The following is a 23,468-nucleotide window of genomic DNA, read 5'->3' as shown; positions in this document are numbered from 1 at the left end:
TTTTTTTTAATCAATACAAAGGTTTATTTAACAAAAGTTCAATGTGAAAATGAACAGGACTCTATTTTTATATTGTAGTAAATCAGGTGCTGTGGAGAGAGGATATGTGGAAGCAATTGATTTCTCTGATAACTACCACCATTCTTCATACTCGTTCCAAGGCTTCTAACATGACGATACTATTTCCTCGTATTACCACCATTCCAATATTATTCTGTTGCCCACCAGTTGCCATCTCCACACATTCATCTATCACAAGATTCATAAAGGGATCAAATCCCCGTAATATTCCTTGGACATGTCTGCCACAATTTAATTTCAATGATAACTTCTTGTCCATAAATTTTTTTAACTCGGGAGGGTGAGCTTTGCTCATGGTGTCCAAGCGAGCTCACAGACACTTCCAAACGGAATTATTCTTATTTCCTTCTTGATGGGAATAAATCATATGCTTTTGCATTGGTAGGCATGTGACAAAATAGGAATTTATTTTATGGGAAGGGTACTCCTTACAGTTTCTGCAAGAGCAAATAGATAACCAGGATGACAATCACAACTTAAAAAAAAGTTATATAGTAATTTTAGAATACAGTGTGTTAAAGGTTGAATTGTACCCGCCTCCCAATTTATATGTTGAAATTCTAACCCCCAGAACCTCAGAATGTAACCTTATTTGGAAATAGAGTTGTTGTACAGGAGTAAAGTCACAGTAGGATGGGCCCCTAATCCGGTATGATCTTCCAATATGTCTTATAAAAAGAACTAGAGGCCTAATGGACGAAATTTGTTCATGGATGTGTGTGTGGGGGAGTATCTCTCAGCTCACCCTGCTCCCTCTTGCAATCTGGGACCTGGCAGGTAGAGTCCTTAGGCCCAGCTGGTAATCAGGGCTTATCAGGGCTTTCCTTCCCCTGGCTATTGGCAGCTGGCCCCACCCCCACTGCTATCACTGCTTGTCATCTGTGCCATGGCAAGCTCTTCGGGACCCCCCTCACCCCCCCAGTCACTGCTAGCTTCCCTCTACAGGTTTCAGGCATGGGCTGAAATCACTTGGCTGACCTGGGCCTTCCCCTGTGGGGTAATAGATTGCCCAGCAGAGGGAAGCTCCGCCCACCCACCACAGTGCCACCTGTTGGTTACCTTGGGCCTCCCTCTTTGAGGCTATCAATCCTGGGGCTCCGCCATGGATGCTGTGCAAAGGCAGGCCGTGCCCACCTGGCTGGGGCTCTGCGATTGATCACTGGGCAGAGGGTGGCTTGGGCCTCCCTTTGAGGGCCGATGGCAGGGCCCCTGACTCCTGACCAATCACACTGCACCTGCCTTAGCTGGCCTGGCGCCAGGGTGTGTCATAGGGTGGTCATCTGGATGGTCATTCTGCTGTTCAGGCGATTTGCATATTATGCTTTTATTATTATAGATGCCAAGAGAAGGGGCCTGAACACAGAGAGATGCTACCTGAAGACTGGAGTTATTGCTGCCACAAGGCAAGTAATGCCAGATCTCTAAATAGCCCCTAAGAGAGGCATGGAATAGTCTCCCTCATAGCTGCCAGAGGAACCAACTCTGATGACACCTTGATCCTGGACTTCTAATATATATGCTTTTATTGCTTCTAGAGAGGAGGAGGAGAGATAGAAACATTAATGAAAGAGATCTGATGCCTCTTAATGAGGATCAAACCCCCAACCAGACATGTGCCCTGACTGGGAATCAAACCCATGACTTCTTAGTACATGGGATGAAACTCAATTGAATGACACAGGCCAGAGCTCTAATATATTTCTATTGCTTAAGCCACCTAGTTTGTGGTATTATGTTTCTGCAGCTTTCAAAGGAATACATGGTGGAAAGATCATGAACCTGGATTTTGATCTAATCTTTGTTCCATTGCATAATACCTTTTTGAATTTTAATTGGAATCATTTCTACTTTATATTGTTTTGAGGATTAAACAAGTTACCAAATATGAATGCCTGGCACACAGTAGACCCTTCTTAGTTTTGTGATAACTCATTATTTACAATGACTTTTGTGGAACCTTAATTATACTTCAATTAATAATATTCTGTTTCATCCAAACTCTGGTTGCCGTGTTGCAAAATAAACCCACATATTAGCATGTGAATTAGCTGAAGATACTGTGGTTCATAAAGCTTTTCATCAGTGACCATACCCAGCAGAAGTCCTTGTGCACAGTAGATGACAAATAAAACTGTTAAATGTTTTCTACAACCTCTAAGAGTGAAGGCCTTGGTTCATCTCACATAATTGTTTCCAGCGCTAAGCTTTTATTATATTAATGCAGATATCACTTAAGGGTTTAATTCTATACCAGTGGCCCGGTGCATGAAATTCGTGCACATTAAAAGGGGATTAGAGGAAATAATTTAATATTGCTATTTGCCCTTTCTCTATAATAGAATTGTCAGAGATGAAAGAAAATTAGTAAAATGTATATGAAAACCTTCCTCCTGTCAGAGTCTAGGGTGCACCATAGACCGAGAATCAAGTCCCCACCCACCCACATGCACCCCAAAATCCTGAGACATAGACCCGGCCAGCCCACCATTGAGCTAGATCCATGGTTGGCAAACTGCTGCTTGTGAGCCACATGAGGCTCTTTGGCCCCTTGAGTGTGGCTCTTCCAGAAAACACCATGGCCCGGGCGAATCTATTTTGAAGAAGTGGCATTAGAAGAAGTTAAAGTTTAAAAAATTTGGCTTTCAAAGGAAATCTCAATTGTACTATTGATATTTGGCTCTGTTGACTAATGAGTTTTCCAACCACTGGGCTAGATCCAGACCCAGCCAGTCCCATCCTTGTCAAGCCCCACCGGGCAGGGGATGTAGCTTAAGGTTCCATGGCCTGGCACTAAGACAGGGTGCGGGGGGTGGGGGTGAGTGGGAGGGGTGGGGAGGGGGTGCGTGTCCTCCAGCCCAGACCTGGGCAGGGCGGGGTGTGTGCCTTGAGGTCCCCTGTCAAGCGCTGCCAGGTGGGGCACATGGCCTGAGATCTCATCAAGCCCCACTGGGTGGGGGGGCATTGCCTGAGGTCTCCATCAAGCCCTGCCAGGCAAGGGGGCGCAGCCTCAGGCCTCAGGAGGGGACCACCACCTCAGGTCCCTTGTCAAGCCCCTGCTGGGTGGAAGACATGGCTTGAATTCCCCTGACCCAGCATGAGGGTGCACCTTGAGGTCCCCTGTTAAGCCTGCCAGACAGGGGGGGTACAGCCTTACGTCCCCTGGCCCTGTGCTGAGGCAGGGGTTATGGACTGAGGTCCCCGTCAAGCCCTGCAGGATGGCGGTCATGGCATGAGGTCCCCCAGCCTGGTGCCAAGGCAGGTGGTGTGGCCAGAAGTCCCCTGTCAAGCCCCACCTGGTGGGGGTGTGGCCTGAGGTCCCCTGGCTTGGTGCTGGGACTGGGGGTTGGGGGAGAGTAGCCTGAAGTCCCCTAGCCCAGCACCAGGATGGGAAGTGCACTTTGAGGTCCCCCATCAAGCCCTGCCAGGTGTGGGGCGTGGCCTGAAATCCCCTGTCAAGCCCTGCCAGGTGGGGGACACAGCCTGTGGTCCCCTGTCAAGCCCCATGGGGGTGGGGGAGGGTGTAGCCTCAGGTCCCTGCTGATTGCTGGTTAAGGCTCCTTTTGGAAACTTGGCCTCAGCTGTGGGTGTAGCTATCTTTGCGATGGAGTGATGGTCAATTAGCATAGTCCCTGTATTAGATAGGATACTTTAAAAAATGTTATTTTGATTTCTTTACAGAGAGGAAGAAGGAAGGATAGAGTTAGAAACATCTATCAGCTACCTCCTGCACATCCACGATTGGGGATGTGCCCACAACCAAGGTACATGCCCTTTACCAGAATCGAACCTGGGACTCTTCTGTCTGCAGGCCAACAATCTATTCATTGACCCACACTGGTTAGGGCCTTTTGGTTATTTGGATCACCAAATAGGTTAAATTTGTTTCTTGTCTAACAATCATAATAGTGCTTCTTGAATTTGAGGGCTCAGTTTAGTTTTTAAAGGAAGGAGCAAGAAAGGTGACCCAGATAGGAGAGCAATGCGTTCATGCTTTTGATTCACTGCGGTAAGCTTTTCACGCCCAGTGGGAGCTGAACTCATCTGCTATGCAGATTTCCCAGCCTGGCTCAAAGCCAGAAAGCCTTTCGCAGTGAGCAGCTGATTTCGTTTCTCTAGCGAGCCAATGGTGAACGGCTATTTCAGAAAGGACGCTGGCTGAGTCATCTTCTGCAGATAAGCTGAAATATTAATAGTATCTCCGCCAGGCTCCGAGCAACAACCAGCCTCACTCACAACGTCCGCCCGCAGCCGGGCCGCTTGCGGCCCTGGCCCCGAGTCCACGGGTCTGCAGGACGATGCAGAGGAGCATGCGATGTCCAGGCGCCGAGGAGCTGGGTCTCGGTGAGTTATCTGCGGCCTCTCACCACAGGGTCTCCCCAGACCAGCGCCGACGCGGGAGCGAGGACCGGATGACCATCGCGGACAAGGAACGCCATCATGCCCCCGCCCACCTCGCAAACGACCCCCGACTCATCCAGCCAACGACCCGGTGGGCACGGGCTGTGGAATGGGATTTCCGGCGAGCGAGAGGCGGGAGTTCCGATGAGAGGCGGAGTCCGAGCGCAATTTCCGGCGGTGCGAGCAAGGCGGGGGGGGGGGGGGGGGTGGGAGTGGGGGGAAGTCAGGCGAGACTTCCGGCGGCACGGGTGCCGGGAGGCCAAGTGGAATTTATAGGTGATGGGCGGGACTTCCGGTAGCTCAAAGTGGGCGTGGTCTCCCGGGTTTCCGGCATTATGGGCCGGATTGCCGGCGTGCTTTGCGCGGGGCGAGGCCGGGACTTCCGACGGCGCCGGAAGTGCGGATCATCAGGTTGCCGGGTGGTGGAGGACGCGTCAGGGCTGAGTCTGTATCCTGTGTCTCCGCGTCGGTCGCTGGCGCCGTGTGGCTGGGAAGCGACGGTGGCAGCGCAAGGCCGGCGGGCGCGGCGGCGGCGTGATTGGTGAGTGCCGGGCCGCCATTTTTCTTCCGGGACGGGCTGCCCCGGTGCAGCGGTCTGCGGCTTCGCCCCGGGGTAGAGGTATGCTTGTGGGGCCCGGTCACTCCGCGCCTCCCGAAGCCCGCCCTCGGACTTCGCTGCCCCCATCCGTTCCCGTGCGTCCCCCCACTTTGTGCTCCAGCCCTGCCGCTGCTGAGGGTCGGGGAGGGTGCGTTGAGCCCCGCAGCGGTGCCTGGCGTCGCCGTGCGCGCCGGTGACGGTTACCTTTCCCGGGAAGACCGCACCCCACCCTCCGCACGCATGGCACGGGCAGGTGCGTTGAGGCCTGGAGAGCCGGTTCCCCCATAGCGCCCCTCGGCTCTGCCCTGGGAAGCGGTGCCGACGTGAGAGAGCGCTGCTGGTTTGGAAGTTTCCGTAATTTGGGTTTAAAGGGGTGTCTTTTTAAGTCCAGTGTGCTGGTCTACACGTTTGACCTTAGAGGTGCCCCCTGAATAGCCCACTTGGGAATAAGCAAATTCTCCAGGGAGTCGCATACCCCAGGTCATTTCTGGGCACCTTCTGCACGCTCCCTTCGCTGTCTAGGCTTGGGCATCTCCGGGCCAGCGGCTGGTGAGCCAGTCCCTTGTGAATGGTCTGACACAGGTGGGGTAACGCGGTGACCATCCCCCCTTATTTCTGTTAGTTCTGCCCAGGGAAACAGGAGAGTAGTGGACCCTGGCCACATATAATAATAGCAATGCGACCTTAGGCAAGGAAATTCCTCAGCCACCATTCCTAGCCTCGTTTTGTTATTGAGAAGGTTATGTTATAATATGACCCTGCAAAGACCTCGACACAGGACATCTTTGTTAAGTATGCTTCCTTCCTTGCTCTAAACCAGTTATCAAATGTTTAAATAGAATTTAAACTAACACTGAAGTCAAGACAATAGATACTTTAGCTCCTGGGCCAATAGCTTGTTTTCCATGCAGGGTCTGCTGTGAAAGGAAGGAAGTGGTGCTGGGACTAGTGATGCCTGCTGGGGAAAGGTGGGACGTGAATGAAGAGATGAGTAAAGTAAAAATAAAAAGTTTCAGGGAAAAAAACGTGACAGATTAACAACAAGAAAAAAAGAAGAAATTGAAAAGGTTAAAACTAAAGGAACCCACAGACTTAGTTTTGGAAGGATGGTGGCTATAGCTGAAATTCGAGGAAGAGGCAGAACCTGAATTTTCTGGATAATTTAGTGTTACTAGTTAATGTAAAGCATAGGCACATGAACTCCATTCTGAGATATGACTGCACAGACTTTAGAAAATTACAGAAAAATAAAATCACTTAATATGGAAAAGCTCCATTTGATGCCAGATTTCAGAGAACCAAACTTTTTCCAGATTTATAATTTACAATAGTTTGAATGTATGGTTGGAAATTGATCAGTGGGGAAAGATTACCCATGTTTGGACTGTTTAGTGAAGTGACAATAGTAGGCAAAGTGCACAATACCATGTGGTTCATGGAGATGAGTGATGGGTTAAAAGCTCTCTGTGAAGGACAGAAGGTGAGGTTTTTAAAAATTGTGAAGAAGACTGCTAATTTCCTATTTGAGGTACAGTGGCTGAGGTGTGCTATTAAGAGAAAATGCACTGTGAGGTGAAAGGAAGGTTGTTACTGCAAATTTGCACATTGTATAACCAAGAGATAGACTCTTGGTAATGCATTGACTTCACAGTTTATACTTAACAATGCTTCAGCTAGTGTTCTTGAGAGAGGAAGGAGAAACCCTTAACTATTTTATTTGTTTGATTTAAATGTCTAAAGATAAAGTCTCCTTTTTTTCTCTTGAGGTCTCACCAGAGTAGCTTTCACAGAGTTTAGATTTTTTCATTTCTTTACAAAGCACCTTATAAACTGCAAGATTACTGGCAAGTTGCTGTTAATGATTTTTGAAACTGTTAATGATTTATTAATATGTGTAACACTGATAATATGTGTATCACCTTCCTATATTTTCATGAATATAATTTCTGGAAAAGATTACATTAAGTTAGTTTGGTTTCTTGGCCAATTCTTTTTTTTTAAAAAAATATATATTTTATTGATATTTTTACAGAGAGGAGGGGAGACAGATAGTTAGAAACATCGATGATGAGAGAGACATCGACCAGCTGCCTCCTGCACACCCCCTCCTGGGATGTGCCCGCAACCAAGGTACATGCCCTTGACCGGAATCAAACCTGGGACCCTTCAGTTTGCAGGTTGATGCTCTATCCACTGAGCCAAACTGGTTTTGGCGGCCAGTTCTTGTATATGGCACAGTTAAGTAGTTTCTAAATGTTTCCATTAAAAAACACTAAGCTATAATTCCATGGGGGATCATGTGAATTGTTTCATAACTTAGATTTACTAGTGATCTGGTGCACAGATTAGTGCACACTGAAAGGAAATTAATTAGAAGCTGGCTGGCAGGGATGGACTGGATGAAATGGACCGGGCTGGACACTTGCTGGAGCCAGCCTTCCGTAGTCCTTCCCCAGTGTCTTCAGAGTGAGTAGGGTCCCACTGGCAGGTGGGGTCCCTGAGCCTGGCCTGCAGGGATTGGGGCTCTCCAACGTCCCCTGAGGGGTCCAGAGTGTGAGAGGGCACTCTGCAAAGTTGCTGTCATACTGGGTGTGGAACCCAAATGCAAGTGTGCAGTAAACCAGATTCTGCCTAACAGTGCCCCAGCAACAACATAACTCACAGCTGATGGTGGAATTGTGCAGCTCGTGAGGAATTGGGTTCCCTTCTCACTGGTTTTGGGGTGTGTCACCCAAGAATTGCCACTGCCAAGTCACTGCAGCTCAGCAGCTCCTGCATTGAGTGTCTGCCCCCTGGTGGTTAGTGGGCGTCATAGCGATTGGTCAGACGGTCAAACATTTAGCATATTAGCCTTTGTATAGAGAGATTATATTCAAATTTGTTGAATTTAATATCAGAACCTTTGTTCTCTAAATAAAATCTCATCAATTAAAGTTTCTGCCATTGTGAGTTTTTTTTCTTTTTTTAAAGTATGTTTTTATTAGTGTTAGAGAGGAAGGGAGTGGGAGAGAAAGATAGAAACATCAATGATGAGGGAGAATCATCAATTGGGTGCCTCCTACACACCCCTTACTGGATTGAGCCTGTAACTGGGGCAGGTGCTGAATTGAACCATGACCTCCTGGTTCATAGGTCAGTGCTCAACCACTGAGTGACACCAGCCAGGCATGATTTTTTTCTTTATCCCTTTATTTCAACCATCTTTAATTTCTGTAGCTCATTTTTAAAAAAAAATATATTTTATTGATTTTGTACAGAGAGGAAGGGAGAGAGATAGCCAGAAACATCAATGAGAGAGAGTCATCGATCAGTTGCCTCCTGCACACCCCCTACTGGGGATGTGCCCACAACCAAGGTACATGCCCCTGACCGGAATCGAACCCGGGTTCCCTCAGTCCCCAAGCCGATGCTCTATTCATTGAGCCAAACTGGTCTCGGCAGCTCAAATTTTTCTTATCTAAATTTCATCGAAAGATTTGTCCTGTCATGTTTCAGTCAAAAATAATGTTTCCATATGTCATTTAAAGGACCATCAGTTTTATTTTTGATGCTTATTTCACCAGTAATGATGAATTATAAACTTTCCTTCTTTCAAAGAAAGTAATATGGCAATTCAGTCCGCAGGCGCTCTATCCACTGAGCTAAACCGGTTTTGGTAGAATAGATTCTTTATTAATAACTAGCTAATTATGCTGGTAACACATTGACTGATATTTCTAAGGGAAGCAGAATATTATTCAATGGAGAAAAAGTGCTTTCTAGTTGAAAGACCAGGAGAGGGAGATTCCACCAGATAGAACACTAAGAGAACTGGAACCTCCACCCTCACTCTTGCTGTCAAAAGCCAGATGGGGAAACTAGATATTTGCCCTTAACAACTACTAATATATTGAGGTGACACTCCGCTGGGTGGTATCAGAGAAGGTCAGGTGAGGGGTCTGGAGTCTCATTTCTGCAGGGTGGCAACAAAGTACCTCCCTCCACCCCCCCTTCCTGCTGGGTTGGCGTCAGAGGAATACTACTAGAGAGAATCAGGAATTTCACCACACTCAGTGGTAATGAGGCCAGATAAGGTACAGTGTCTAGGAACCCCATGTTTAGAAAGGGTAGTCCAAACCCTGGGAGGTCACGAGAGAGGCTGAATTCTTACTCACTAGGGTCATTGGAGTCTGGGGAGCCCCAATTTCTTTCCACCTTCGATATGCACCTGCCAGAAATAAGGTAGTGCCCATCTTTACTTGCTTCTTGCAGTGCCAGCAGAGACCTGCCATAATAGAAGACTTAAGTCAGATCTGAAGTCTAATAACATAATACCCAAAATGTTGAGGCTTCAATTAAAAATCACACGTCACACGAAGAATCAGGAAAATCTTCACTTGAGAATGAGAGGTCACCTGACAGCATGATAGCGATGACAGATGTTAGAATTATTTGACAAGGATATTAAAGAAGTAATAAAAATATTTTAATGATTAATTACAAGTACTTGAAACAAATAAAAATAGAAAATCTCAGGAAGAAAATACAGGATATAAAGAAGAAACATGGACATTTCAGAATGAAAAATAGAATAAATGAAACCAGTGGGTGGCTCAATAACACAATGGAAAAGGTACAGGAAAGATTCAGTGAACATGAAAACAATAGAAATTACCCAAGTTGAATAACAGAGAGAAAATAGGCTGGGAAAAATAACCTCAAGGACCTGTAGGGCTTTAACAAAAGACCTATCCATTGTTCTTGTCATCAGAGTCCCAGAAAGAAAAGACAATTGGGCTCAAAGTATATTTGAAGAAATACCGGATCAATGTTACCTAATATGTCGAGCCATAAATGTATAGTTTCAAGAAGCTTCGTGATACCCAGGCAGGATTGCCTCAAAGAAATCCATGCTAAGACAATCATAGTCAAACTTCTGAAAACAAGACAAAAAAGCCGTGAAAGGAAAATATGTCTCTTTACCTATAGTGGAAAAACAAATTGAATTACAGTGATTTCTCATTAGAAATTATGGATGGCAAAAGGAAGTACTTAAGGAAAATAACCATCAACTCAGAATAATATTTTAAGGGAAAACTTCCTTCACATGATTTGTCCACAGCAGGCCTACCCTAAAATAAGAGGGAGCAGAAGTTCTTTAAACGGAAAAATGACATAAGGGATGTGGGAACATCAGGAAGGAAGAATTAACAATGGAAAGAACAAACATTGGTAAATTCAATAGACACCCTCTTGAAGGTTGAAGCCTAACTGTCTCACGTGGTTCTCTTGTGAGGAAATCTTTAAGATGATAATACCATGTTTCCCAGAAAATAAGACATCCTCCGAAAATAAGTCCTACTTACAGGTTTCCTTCTGGGTGAAAGATAAGGCATCCCCCTAAAAATAAGGCCTCCCCCCCCCCCCCTCCTCCCGCCCAGGCTAAACATGAGAGATTTGGTCCACTGATTCTGAAAGAAATGGAGTCACAAGAAATTCACCAGGAAATTCAGGAATTGGATTGTTATGATGATGTTCCAGAAGATGATGACATGATTGTCATTGAATAAATGAGTAAATTCTTGATACTGTAGGATTCACAGTTTGTCTGGTTTGTGTTGACAACTACTGTACTACCGTACCGTATACAGGTAATAAATTTCCTTTATTTTCATTTAACAATAAATGTGTACCGTATTCTTCATGGAAAAATGAGACATCCCCTGAAAATAAGACCTAGCCCATCTTTGGGAGCAAAAATTAATATAAGACACTGTCTTATTTTCGGGGAAACAGGGTATTAGAAATGGGGGTGGGCAGAGGATATAGAGAAAGAAGGTAATGTTTCTACACTTTACCATGAACTGGTAAAATGTTGATAATCAGTAGCCTGGAATATGTTTGAAAATGTAATGTAATGTCTACAACAGTCACTAGAAAAAGTTATAACAATGAGATATACCGAAACTATATTATAGATAAATCAAAATGAAATTTAAAAAATACTCTGGTAAGATCTAGCCGGTTTGGCTCAGTGGATAGAGCATCGGACTGTGGACTAAAGGGCCCCAGGTTCGATTCTGGCTAAGGGCACATGCCTAGGTTGTGGGGTGTGCAGGAGGCAGCCATTCAATGATTCTCATGATTGATGTCTCTATCTCCCTTCCACTCTGAAATCAGTTTACATATTCACACACACACACACACACACACACACAAATTCAGTTAATCCAAGAAGGTAGGAAAAAACAAAACAAAAGGAGACAACAAGGAATTGTGCATCGTGATCAAGTGGGGTTTATTCATTGAATAAACTCACGTTACTCTTCATGTTATATTACATGGTATCAGTGTAATTGACTTGTTAGCAGGCTAAAAAGATAAAAACCCCACAATTATATTAAGTGATGCAGAAAGATAGATGACAAAATTCAACACATTCCTGAAATGCTCAGAAAACAAACAATAGAGAACTTTCTCAACTTGGTAACAATATTTACAAAATAATCTACAGCTAGCATCATATCTAATGGTGAAATACTGAATGTTTTTACCTTGAGATCAGAACAAATCAAGGATGTTTGTTGTCACTCTTTGAAAAAAAATACATTTTTATTGATTTCAGAGAGGAAGGGAGAGAGAAAGAGAGAAACATCAATGATGAGAGAATCATTGATCGTCTACCTCCTGCACGCCTCCCACTGGGGGTCAAGCCCACAGCCGGGGCATGTACTCTGACCACAGAATTGAACTGTGACCTCCTGGTTCATAGATCGATGCTCAACCACTGGGCCATACCTGTTGGGCTGTTATCACTATTTTAATTCAACAAGTACTGGAATTTCTAGCAAAATCAGTAAGATAAAGGAAATGCTAAAGGCATACCGATCAGAAAGGAAGATATAAAGCTGTGTTTATTTTGTTTAAATATATTTTTATTGATTTTAGAGAGGAAGGGAGAAGAGAGAGAGAGAAACATCAATGATGAGGGAGAATCTTACGTGCTCCCTACTGGAGACTGAGCCCAATACCTGGGCATGTGGCCTTGACTGGAATTGAACCCAGCCCCTTCATTCTGTAGGCCAATGTTCTATGGATTGAGCCAAACCAGCCAGGGCAGTAAAGCTGTTTTTATAAAATAATATTTTATTGATTTTTGTACAGAGAGGAAGAGAGATAGAGATAGAGATAGAGATAGAGATAGAGAGAGAGAGAGAGAGAGAGAGAGTCATTGATCAGCTGCCTCTTGCACACCCCCTATTGGGGATATGCCCACAACCAAGGTACATGCCCTTGACCAGAATCGAACCTGGGACCCTTCAGTCCCCAAGCTCTATCCACTGAGCCAAACTGGTTTCGGCAATAAAGCTGTTTTTAGATGACATAATAGTCTACATAGAAAATGCTAAAGAACCGACACACATAAAAAATCTAAAACTAATGAGTTCAATAGGATTATGGGATATAAGCTCAAGATATTAAAAAAGTAAGTTTTATTTATATACTAGCAATTAATGTGGAAATGGAAATAAAAATATATTTAAATTGCTCAAAAATATAAACTTCAGTGTAAATTTGAGAAGACATGGGAGAACTTTTATGCAGAAAACTACAAAATAGGAAAAAAAATATTCTAAATAAACTGTTCATAGTTTAGAAGGCTCAACATAATAAAGATGCCAATTATCTCCAAGGTGATGAATAGATTAAACACAATTCCTATAAAAATTTCATCAGGCTTTTGTAGATATGGAAAAGATTATTCTAAGTTTATATGGGAAGCCAAAGGAATTAGAATAGCTAAGACAGTTTAGGAATCACTAATTTTGATTCAGTAATCAAGAATGGTAATGGAGAGCAATGGATACATAGATCAGTGGAACAAAATAGAGAACCCAAAAGTAATCCTATATGATAAAGAGGTAGTATGCAAATTAACCCTTCACACTCTCACAAGATGGCTGACTATGTCTAGGCTGGCAGGGTGGTTGTGAGGGACGACCAAACGACTGAACAAGTAGGCTGCGTGGGGCGACCAGGTCAGCAGGGGGATTAGTGAGGGATGACCAACCAACTGAATAAGCAGGTTGTATGGAGCGACCAGGCTGGCTGGGGGGGAGTGAGGGATGACCAAATGACTGAACAGCAGGCTGCATGGGGTGACCAGGATGGCGGGTGGGCTATGAAGTGTGACCAGGCTGGTGGGGGGCATTTGGGGACGGCCAGGCCAGCAGGGGGGCACTAAGAGGTGACTTGGCTGGCAGAGGAGGGGCAGTTAGGGACAATCAGGCTGGCACGCAGAAGTAGTTAGTGGTGATCAGGTTGGCAGGGGGGCACAGTTAGGGGCAACCAGGAAGGCAGGCAGGAATGTGAACAATTAGGAGCTAGCAGTCCAGGATTGTGAGAGGGATGTCCCAGATTGGAGAGGGTAAAGGCTGGGCTAAGGAGACACCGCCCCCCCTGCATGAATTTCATGCACTGGGCCTCTAGTCCCACATAAATATAGCCAATTGATTTTTGACCAGTATACCAAACTTTCAGTTCAGTGTGTAATGGGTAGACCTCAACTTAAAGTGCTGCAAAATTGGATAATATCAGTAGAAACAAAAAACTCCAAACGAGAAAAAACCAAAAACCTTGATCTAAACTTCACATCTTATAAAATGCATAAATTAAAAAAATTTAAAGAAGAAAATGAGCCCTAGCTCGTTTGGCTTAGTGGGTAGAGGGTCGGCCTGTAGACTAAAGGGTCCTAGGTTCGATTTCTGTCAAGGACACATTCTCAGGTTTTGGGCTCGATCCCCATTAGGAGGCACGCAGGAAGCAGCTGATCAGTGTGATTCTCATCACTGATGTTTCTCTCTCCTCCCTTCCTCTCTGAAATTAAGAATCTTATCTAATAAAAGTAATAAGCAAATTGATCATCACTCCAACACACAAGATGGCCACCCCCAAGTGGACACAAGATGACTGCTACAAGATGGCTGGCAGGGGAGGGCAGTTGTGGGCAATCAGGCCAGCAGGGGAGGGCAGTTGGAGGTGACCAGGCCTGCAGGGGAGGGCAATTGGGGGGACTAGGCCTGGAGGGGAGGGCAGTTGGGGGGACTCGGCCTGCAGGGGAGGGCAGTTGGGGGGTGACCAGGCCTGCAGGGGAGGGCAGTTGGGACCAGGCTTGCAAGGGAGGGCAGTTAGTGATGACCAGGCCAGCAGGAGAGGGCAGTTAGGCGTCAATCAAGCATGCAGGGGAGTAGTTAAGGGGTGATCAGGCTGGCAGGCAGAAGTGGTTAGGGGCAATCAGGCAGGCGAATGGAAGCCAGCAGTCCTAGATTGTGAGAGGGATGTCCAACTGCCCATTAAACGGGCAATTGGATGTGGGATCGGGTCTAAACGGGCAGTTGGACATCCCTTGAAGGATCCCAGATTGGAGAGGGTGCAGGCTGTGTATTTTAAAAAAACAAAAATGAGAAAATTTTTGGGATTTAGGGTTGGTGAAAAGTTCTTAGATTCAAAGTATGATTTATAGAAAAATAATTGGTCAGTTGGATTTCATCAAATTAAAACATTTTGCTTTGTGAAAAATCATGTTAGAATGAAAAGACAAGTTACAGACTTGGAGAAACTATTTGCAGTCCATGTATTTGACACATAATTTATATGGAGAAAATATAAACAGTTCTAAATTCTTAACAGTAAAGATCCAAACAAACATATTAGAAAATGGGCAAAAGAAATGAAGAGGCATTTTATTGAAGATGATATATGGATGCCAAAAATAAGCGCACATAAAGATGTTCACTATCACCAACCACCAGGGAAATGCAAATTAAGACCATGACAAGATATTGCACAACTATCAGAACAGCTAAAATTAAAAATAGTGAGATAACCAAATGCTGATGAGGATGTGGAAGACAGAATCTCATACATTGCTGATAGGAATATTTTCCATCTTGGAAAGTAACTTGATGGTTTGTAAAAACAACATTGTAAAACATAGAGTGGCCTTATGACCCAGCAATTCCATTCCTAGGTATGTATGCAAGAGAAAAGAAAACATAAATGCACGTAAAAACTTACACGTTAATGTTTATAGTAGCATTATTCATAATGACCTAAAAATGGAAATAACCAGCTGTCCATCAGCTGATGAGTGGATAAGTAAAATGTGCTATATTTTTCTTCTTTTTTTTTTTCTTTCTTTTTTTTCCACTTTCATTTTTTATTTTTAAGTCATTACATGAGTTTGGCCTGGAATATATGAGGACTATAAAAGAACCCCCTCTCCCAATATGACCATAGGATCATTCTTACAAGGAGACAGTATGTACATGACAAAAAATTGCACATAAAACCCAAATCTTCACCTTTGCTCTGAGGAGCGTTTTGGCTCCTATCTCTTAGATTTCATAGATAGCACCATACTGTTCAAAGAGTTCCCTCAAGTCCTTCTCAGACCAGGTCCTCGGAACCTGGCCCACAAACATCTTGATAGCATCAAGATACGGTTGGTCTGGGTGGGCCAGGGTGCGGTTCATTTTCTTTGAGCAGCGGCTGCACCTGACCCCCCCCCTCCCCCGCCGCCGCTGCTGCCTCCGCTGCTGCCTGCACCGCCTCAGCCGCTGCCGCCGCCTCCAGAGCAGAACACCGAAATGTGCTATATTTTTCAATAAAAAGGAAGAAATTGTTAATGCAGTACTGTGATGTGGATGAGCCTTAAAAAGCCAGTCACAATAGATCAGGCTTCAAATTGTATGGGTCTATATGTATTAAATGGCCGGTATTAGAAAATTTAAATGTAGAGAAAGTAGTTTAGTGGTTGTCTAGAGTTGGCTGTGAGAATGATTTATGTGGTGTCTGAATTTTATCTCAGTAATGTTTTTATTTTTTATTTTTATTGATATTTTAGAGAGAGTGTGAGATAGAGAAACATCCATGTGAGAGAGTAGGTAGTATTCAACTGCCTCCTGCATACCCCCTACCAGGGATTGAGCCCACAACCTGGGTATGACTGGGAATTGAACTAATAACCTGTGCACAGGGTGATGGCTAACCAACTGAGCCACACTATACTTGCCAGGGCTCAATAATGCTTTTTTAAAACTAAATATGCATTTTCGCTATACCCCAGCAATCTCACATTTGGGCATTATTAAAAACAAATGGAGCCGGGACCGGTTTGGCTCAGTGGATAGAGCGTTGGCCTGCGGACTGAAAGGTCCCGGGTTTGATTCCGGGCAAGGGCATGTACCGCGGTTGCGGGCACATCCCCAGTAGGAGGTGTGCAAGAGGCAGCTGATCGATAACTCTCATCGATGTTTCTAACTCTCTATCCCTCTCTCTCTCTGTAAAAAATCAATAAAATATATAAAAAAAATATGCTAGGCATTTCACATGGATTATCCCATTCAATCCTAGTTTGATCATTAAAAAAACAAAACAAAACAAAAACAAATGGAAACGAGTTCACACAAAAATCTGTGTATTATTGTTAATAATGCTTTGCTTGTAATAATAAAAATCTGGAAAGAACCATATTTTTTTGCAGTAGGTGAAAGGTTAAATTGTAGTACATCTGTACATGGAATACTACCCAGCCCTAAAAAAAGGCAGTAATTATTGGTGCGTGCAGCAACTTTGGTGGATCTCAAGGGCATTAAGCTCAAAATCTCAGAAGTGCACATTTATATAATCTCAAATGATAGAACAAAAGTTGGGAGATGGGTGGCTGTGGGGTAGAGCTCAAGAAAAGGTGAGATACTATAGTCTTTCTTGAAGTGGGACTCTCATTGGCATGTATTTTGTTTGTTGATATTTCATGTCTCCAAGGCTTACATTTAATTAAATATGATTGATGGTGTCAAACAACTTATTTACTTAAAAAATAAAATAATGAAGTGGGGAATGGAAAGGATTCTATATAATAAAAGGATAATATGCAAATTAACCACCACTCCATAACAAAGATGGCATCGCCCAGATCTCTCAGCTCCACTGGAGTCCCCCAGTGCAGTGGTGGGAGAGGGGGAAGGGGTGGTGCGGCAGCTTGAGCCTCTGACCAGGCCAGGGTTCAGTGGGCCGCGCATGGGCCTCTGGCCAGGCCCGGGTGCTGAACCCTTGCGTAAGAAGAGAAGGAACCGGCAAGCTGAGCGGAATTGAGTGGCCCCTGACGCCTGGGTACAGTCAAATCCAAGTAGCCAGAGGGGTTGGGAGTGGAGAATAGTGTGACATGAGCAGCTGGTAGTGGAGGCACTGGGGTGAAAGCAGCTGAGAAAGAGGAAGGAAGCCCTTTATCGGAGTTCCTGAGAATGGGGAGGGAAGTGGTATGTATTGTATTTTCCAGGGGAGGATGGGCCTCTGGGCCACAGGGACCCTCTGGGCAGCGGGCGCGGAGCTGCCAGGCCCTGCAGAAAGCTACTGGCATATGGATTCCTGCACAGGGCTACTAGTCAAAATAAAATGTCAGTAGTTGAAGAAGGAAGATAAATACATATATTACTTAAAATTACATGAACTAACATACATATATTGGGAAAAGGATCAATAAGAGTAAAAAATGTCCAAGATATGAATCTGCATTTGAAGGAAATAATGTGTATGTTAATTAAAATTATATTATTAATTAAAATTAATATATGTTTATGGTTATATTGAAAGGAAGAATTGATAGTAGCATGAAATGAATATGTAGAATTTAAAATGGGTAAATAAAAACCTGCTGTCTCTGGCAGCCCTGATCACTTTCAAGTACTTGTAACATGTCTGGTTCCATTTGAGGCATGCTGTGAATATGAAATACACATTGAAGTTTGAAGCTTACAAACTATAAATATCCCATTAGTATTTTTCACAGTTATGAAAATGATGCTATTTTAGACATATTGGGTTAAATAAGTAATTGAAAGTAATTTCACTTTTTTTTTTTAATGTGGCCAGTAGAAAATTTGCAGTTATTGTACATATGTGGCCTGCATTGTATTCCTCTAGACCAGCGATTTTCTACCTTTTTCATCTCATGGCACACAAAAACTAATTTCTACAATCCTGGGGCGCACCAAAAAAAACCACACAAAACACAAAAAACCCAACAACAAAAAACGTTTCTTGCCAGTCTGACAAAATGTAGCTATAATTTTCATCCATTCACATGGGATGGCTATTGTGTTGACTATTGTCATTTTTTAAATTTGACAATCTAAGGAAAAAGGTCAGTGCTCCTGACTAAATAGTCTAGTATTGCATCTTTTAAAACTTCTTGTGGCATATAGGTTGAAAATTACTGCTCTAGAATTTATAGTCTAGTATGGGTGGGGAACATCTGGCCCTTGGGCTGTATAAGGCCTGAGAAATAATTTGGTCTGCCCTACCGAGGCATTAGGGGTTGGACCAAATATAGAAGGCTAATTTTAAGTTGATAATTTTGTATGGCCCTTGAAATGATGTTAATAAATATCCAAGTGAACCTGGCCAGAAAAAAGATTCCCCACCCCTTGTCTAGATCATGCAGTTAGAATTGGTTTTCCTGGGTAGTAGGCTGAGTCTGGGAAAAGCTGGTAAAGGGAGAGTTGTTCTGTATTTTAAACTCTTTGTTGCTATTTGATTTTTAAAACATGTTAATGAAATTTGATAAAAAAAATTACCTTTTTAACAAAGGCTGTGTGTGGTCTCTACCTTAAAATGTTAATTTGTCATATTCTGAATTATATAGTCAATGTTAACCATAGTAAGGAAGTTTGGAATTAAAAGTAGTCATTATCTCGTCCACTGTTTTTCCTTCAGTTTATTTTGCTGTAATCAGAAATAAAATACTTGTTTTTCCTGCTTTTGTCTAGCTTATTGCGGGAGTGACCAGGATATCATCTTGTAGAAGTAATGCCCACAGAAAGCGGGAGCTGTTCAACTGCTCGCCAAGCAAAACAGAAACGCAAATCTCATAGCCTTTCTATACGAAGAACTAACAGCACTGAACAGGAGAGGACGGGTTTGCCAAGAGAAATGTTAGAAGGACAAGTAAGTTAGTGCTGAGCATGATTGTAATGTTCCAGAAATAGGCAAATATATACATGTCTCTAAAGTAGAGAAAAAGTGTGGGTTACTAAAAAAACAAAACAAACCTAACTTCCCTCCCCCAAATAAAACTGTCAAATACAGTAGCCTGCAGTGACAGGATTCAATTCCAAGGTTAATGTTTTAAAAAAATATATTTTATTTGATTTCAGAAAGGAAGGGAGCGGGAGAGAGATGGAAATATCAATGATAAAAGAGAATCATTGATTAGCTGCCTTCTGCATGCTCCCTCCTGGGGATCAAGCCTGCAACCTGGGAATGTGTCCTGATTGGAATCGAATCCAGAACCCTTCAGTCTGCAGGCCGATGCTCTATCCACTGAGCCAAACCATCAAGGGCCCCAGGTTAATGTTTTTACAATATATAGTAAAAATAAGTGGGTGTGACAGTTGGGATCAGTTTTTCTTCTTTGTTCTGTTCTACAGTGCAGTTTTAGTTATCCGTTTAAAAGGAGAATCAGGTATTATTTCAGAGACCTTTCTGTTCTCTGGAGAGTTTCTGGAATCAGGTCTTTCAGTATGTTTTCTTGGCTTTCTCCTGAGTTTTCTGTAGTGAGAATATCATCTAATTGATGTCCTTTTGATCAGATGAACTAATATTTTATTGATAAGGCTAAGTTTTCTTACACTTTTTCTAGTTCCTTTATTATGACAAAAATGTGTTAATTTTTATTTTTATTTATTTTTTTAAAATAAATTTTTATTGTTCATATTATTACAAATGTTCCTTTTCTCCCCCCCCCTCCATTGCTCTCCTCCACCAGGTTCCCACCCCACTCTCTGCCCTTTCCCCACCCCCCATTGTCCTCATCCATAGGTGCACAGTTTATGTTCAGTCTCTTCCCACATGCCCCTCTCCCCTTTTCCCCGAGAATCGTCAGTTCACTCCCCTTCCATACCTCTGATTCTATTATATTTAACAGTTAATATTGTTCATCAGTGTTTTTTTTTTTAATTTCCTTGGTTTTTAGATTCACTTGTTGATAGTTACGTATTTGTTGTTCATAATTTTTATCTTTATATCTTTATTTACTTTCACTTCCGAAAGAACCCCCTTCAGCAATTCATATAATTCTGGTTTGGTTGTGAAGAACTCCTTTAGCTTTTTTTTTATTAGTGAAGCTCTTTATCTGGCCTTCGATTCTGAGTGATAGCTTTGCTTGGTAGATTATTTTTGGCTGTAGGTTCTTACTTTCATCACCTTGAATATTTCTTGCCATTCCCGTCTGGCTTGCATGGTTTCTGTTGAGAAATCAGCTGACAGTCGTATAGGTGCTTCTTTATAGGTAACTACCTGCTTTGCTCTTGCTGCTTTTAATATTCTCTCTTTGTCCTTTGCTCTTGAAATTTTAATTATGATTTGTCTTGGTGTGGTCTTCTTTGGATTCCTTTTGTTTGGAGTTCTGTGCGCTTCCTGGACTTGTAAGTCTAATTCTTTCTCCTGGTGGGGGAAGTTTTCTGTCAGTATTTCTTTCAGTATGTTTTTGAAATCTTGCTCTCTCTCATCTTCTGGGACCCCCATAATTCTGATGTTGGTTTGCTTGAAGTTGTCCCAGAGGTTTCTTACATTATCTTCAATTTTCTGGATTCTCTTGCCTTCTAGCTTCTGTGGAGGAGTGTCTTCTGGCTCTTTATGTTCCAAATCTTTGACTTGATTCTTGTGATCTCCATTCTGTTTTTAGGACTCTGTCTAATATTTTTTATTTCAGACAATGTATTCTTTATTTCTTGTTGATCCTTTATCATTTCTTGTTGATTTCTTATTAATTCTAGTTGATCCCTTTTCATTTCCTCATAGGTCTTATCGATCTTTTCTAGGAACTTCTTGAAAAACCTTCTAAGCGTAGATTTGAACTCTATATCCAGTCACTTTTTGTCCTCCATTTCTTTCGTTTGTGATCTATTTTGTCGTCTTGGCATTTTCTCAGCTTCCCTGATGGTGCAGGCTTTCAGGGTGGAGCCTACAGCTTTGGCTTCTGTCAGCCCTGCCCTATGCGGCTCCTGGGTCTCAGAGTCCTTCAGTACTCGCTGCAAGCACCTCTTAGAGTGAGGTGCCCTCAATTTTTGCCTGCTACCAAACAGTCTAGGCTCTCCCCCAATGAGCCCGGTATTGGGGTTCAGTTCAGTTGGAAGTGGGGTTGGAGGTGGCGTTCAGAGCAGTCTGGAGCCCCTGTCTCCTTCCCGCCAGGGCAATCCCGCGGCACAGCCAACCGCCTCTTCTCTGTGCGCATTGTGCGCGCCTCCGGGACCTCCTTTCGCCGCTTCCCAGGGGTTCCGCCTTACAGCCCAGCTCCCTCTGAGTCTGGGTCCCCAGGGTCTGGCCTAGAACTGGGGTTCAGAGCATTTGGAACAGCACAGTCCGAGCGTTTATGTCCTTCCAGCTAGGGAACACCAGCCAGGCACTCAGCTGCCCCTCCTCTCCGGCTCTGTCCTCTCCACACGTGTGTCTCCGTACCTTAGGCTTTTACAGCTCCTCCTCTCTTTCTTCTGGTTTTCTCCTTGCTTCTCGTTGTAGAATTTCCAGTCAGTCGACTTTCCTGTAGTTCTGGGTAATGTCCATTTTATATTTTAGTTGTATTTTATTGAAATTGTTGTGTGCGGCTGCGGCTAGGTGTTTACCTGTGCAGCCATCTTGGATTCTCCAAAAATGTGTTAGTTTTTAAAGGATATTGTGAGACCTAAAAGTATATTTGATAATAAAATAGATTATATGTAATACATATTCATAATTGTATAGGTAAGCATGTAGAGAAGCATACATACATATAGTTTTGTGACTGTTCCTTCACAATTATAACTAATTCATCAGCCATAATATAACAGGAAAATAAGGCTAAAATCTGAGAAATTGGCTCATTGGAATGTTGGATCATATTAGAACCTGCCTGGTACTCTGATTTCTGGGCCTCCGGGATATAGCTTCTAGGAGGGCAGCAGTGCATACTCAGAACATAGTGTAAAAACACAAAAAGAACCTTATCACGTAGTAAATATTCAGTTAGAACCCTGTTAATACGTATTGAATGGATAAATAAATGAACAAATACTTTGTTCTGCTTTATAAAAGAAATTACATTTTAACAGTATTAGAAATAAAAACCATAGACTTTAAGGTGCCTCCAAAATGGGTTTGATATTCTTAGTGTGTTAGTGATCTTGAGTGACCATAACAAAGTACCACATAGACATTCTTAGTGTATTAGTGAGCTTGGGTGACCATAACAAAGTACCACATAGAATAAAGTTCTAAATAATAGTCTTGGAGGCTGAAAGTTGGAGATCAAGGTGTGGGCAATTTCTCCTGAGGCCCCTTGGCTTATAGATGGTTGTTTCCTACTCGTGTCTTCACATGGTTGTCCATCTGTATGTGGCTGTGTTTTCATCCCCTTCTGATAAGGGCACTAGTCAGATTGGGTTAGGACCATCCCAGTGACCCTATTTTACCTCAGTCACTGTAGCTCTGAATAAAGTCATGTTCTGAGATGCAGGAGGGTCAGGACTTCTGCACATGAGTTTGTGGGAACACAGCTCATAACTCTTAGGAAAGAGTTTGAACCAGAGCTGTGCAGTGGACCTTCTATGATGAATGTTCTAGATCTTTGCTATCCGATATAGCAGCCATAAGTCTTAGGTGTCTCTCCTGTGACTGAGGAATTTAAAAAAATTTAATTAACTTACATTTAAATAGTTAAATGGAGCTACTGGCTACCATGTTGGTCAGTGCAGGTAAATAGTCTACGATAATTTTTTTTTCAATTCTTACCTGATGATAATTTTTTTTTTTAAATTTGATTTAGAGAGAGAGAGAGAGAAAAGGAGGGGGGTGGAGAGAGAAACATTGATCAGTTGCTTCGGTATGCACCCTGATTGGGGATCCAACCTGCAAACTTATGTGCCCTGACCGGGAAGCAAACCTTTGACCTTTTGGTATAAGGGACGGTATACCACCAACTGAGCCACATTGGCCACTACTAAGATACGATTTAAAAAAAAATATATATATATTTTATTGATTTTTTACAGAGAGGAAGGGAGAGAGATAGAGAACTAGAAACGTCGATGAGAGAGAAACATCGACCAGCTGCCTCTTGCACACCCCCTAATGGGGATATGCCCGCAACCAATGTACATGCCCTTGACTGAATCGAACCTGGGACCTTTCAGTCCGCAGACCGACGCTCTATCACTGAGCCAAACCGGTTTCGGCAAGATATGATTTTTTAATTGTTATATTTATTTACATTTCTAGCAGTGAAAAAGTCTATATCCTTTGCTAGCATTTCCTAGCATGAACTGCCATATGAGGTATGTGTGTTCTCTTGGCCTCTGAGGGCCTGCCCTCCATTGTG

At 43.2% G+C, this 23,468-nt stretch overlaps 2 protein-coding genes across 3 annotated transcripts in view; one reads left to right on the top strand and one right to left on the bottom strand.

Annotated features, from left to right (window-relative positions):
* On the bottom strand, window positions 1–415 carry LOC118702458 (small nuclear ribonucleoprotein G-like). The gene has a single exon (XM_036408394.2). It carries the CDS (start codon window positions 374–376, stop codon window positions 146–148), a length of 231 nt encoding a protein of 76 aa, XP_036264287.1. The 5' UTR covers window positions 377–415; the 3' UTR covers window positions 1–145.
* A 3,698-nt stretch (window positions 416–4,113) lies between these two features.
* Window positions 4,114–23,468, top strand: part of WDR37 (WD repeat domain 37) — a 76,245-nt gene continuing 56,890 nt past the window's right edge. Inside the window, exons 1-2 of one of the 2 annotated variants that reach the window (XM_045588793.1) lie at window positions 4,114–4,422; window positions 18,886–19,063. In XM_045588793.1, coding sequence (XP_045444749.1) covers window positions 18,926–19,063 — 138 coding nt within the window. In that variant the 5' untranslated portion in view covers window positions 4,114–4,422; window positions 18,886–18,925. Of the gene's footprint in view, window positions 4,423–4,890; window positions 5,021–18,885; window positions 19,064–23,468 lie in introns of those variants that run through there. The other variant, XM_036408361.1, reaches the window with a different exon arrangement.

The sequence above is a fragment of the Pipistrellus kuhlii genome, unplaced genomic scaffold, assembly GCF_014108245.1.
Source record: "Pipistrellus kuhlii isolate mPipKuh1 unplaced genomic scaffold, mPipKuh1.p scaffold_m20_p_1, whole genome shotgun sequence".
In the NCBI taxonomy this organism is placed as follows: domain Eukaryota; kingdom Metazoa; phylum Chordata; class Mammalia; order Chiroptera; family Vespertilionidae; genus Pipistrellus; species Pipistrellus kuhlii.
Note: the sequence above shows the minus strand (reverse complement) of the source record. Positions and strands in the feature narration are given on the sequence as shown.

Excerpts from the sequence above, each read along its gene's own strand:
- LOC118702458 (XM_036408394.2), bottom strand. The coding sequence starts at position 376 with ATGAGCAAAGCTCACCCTCCCGAGTTAAAAAAATTTATGGACAAGAAG.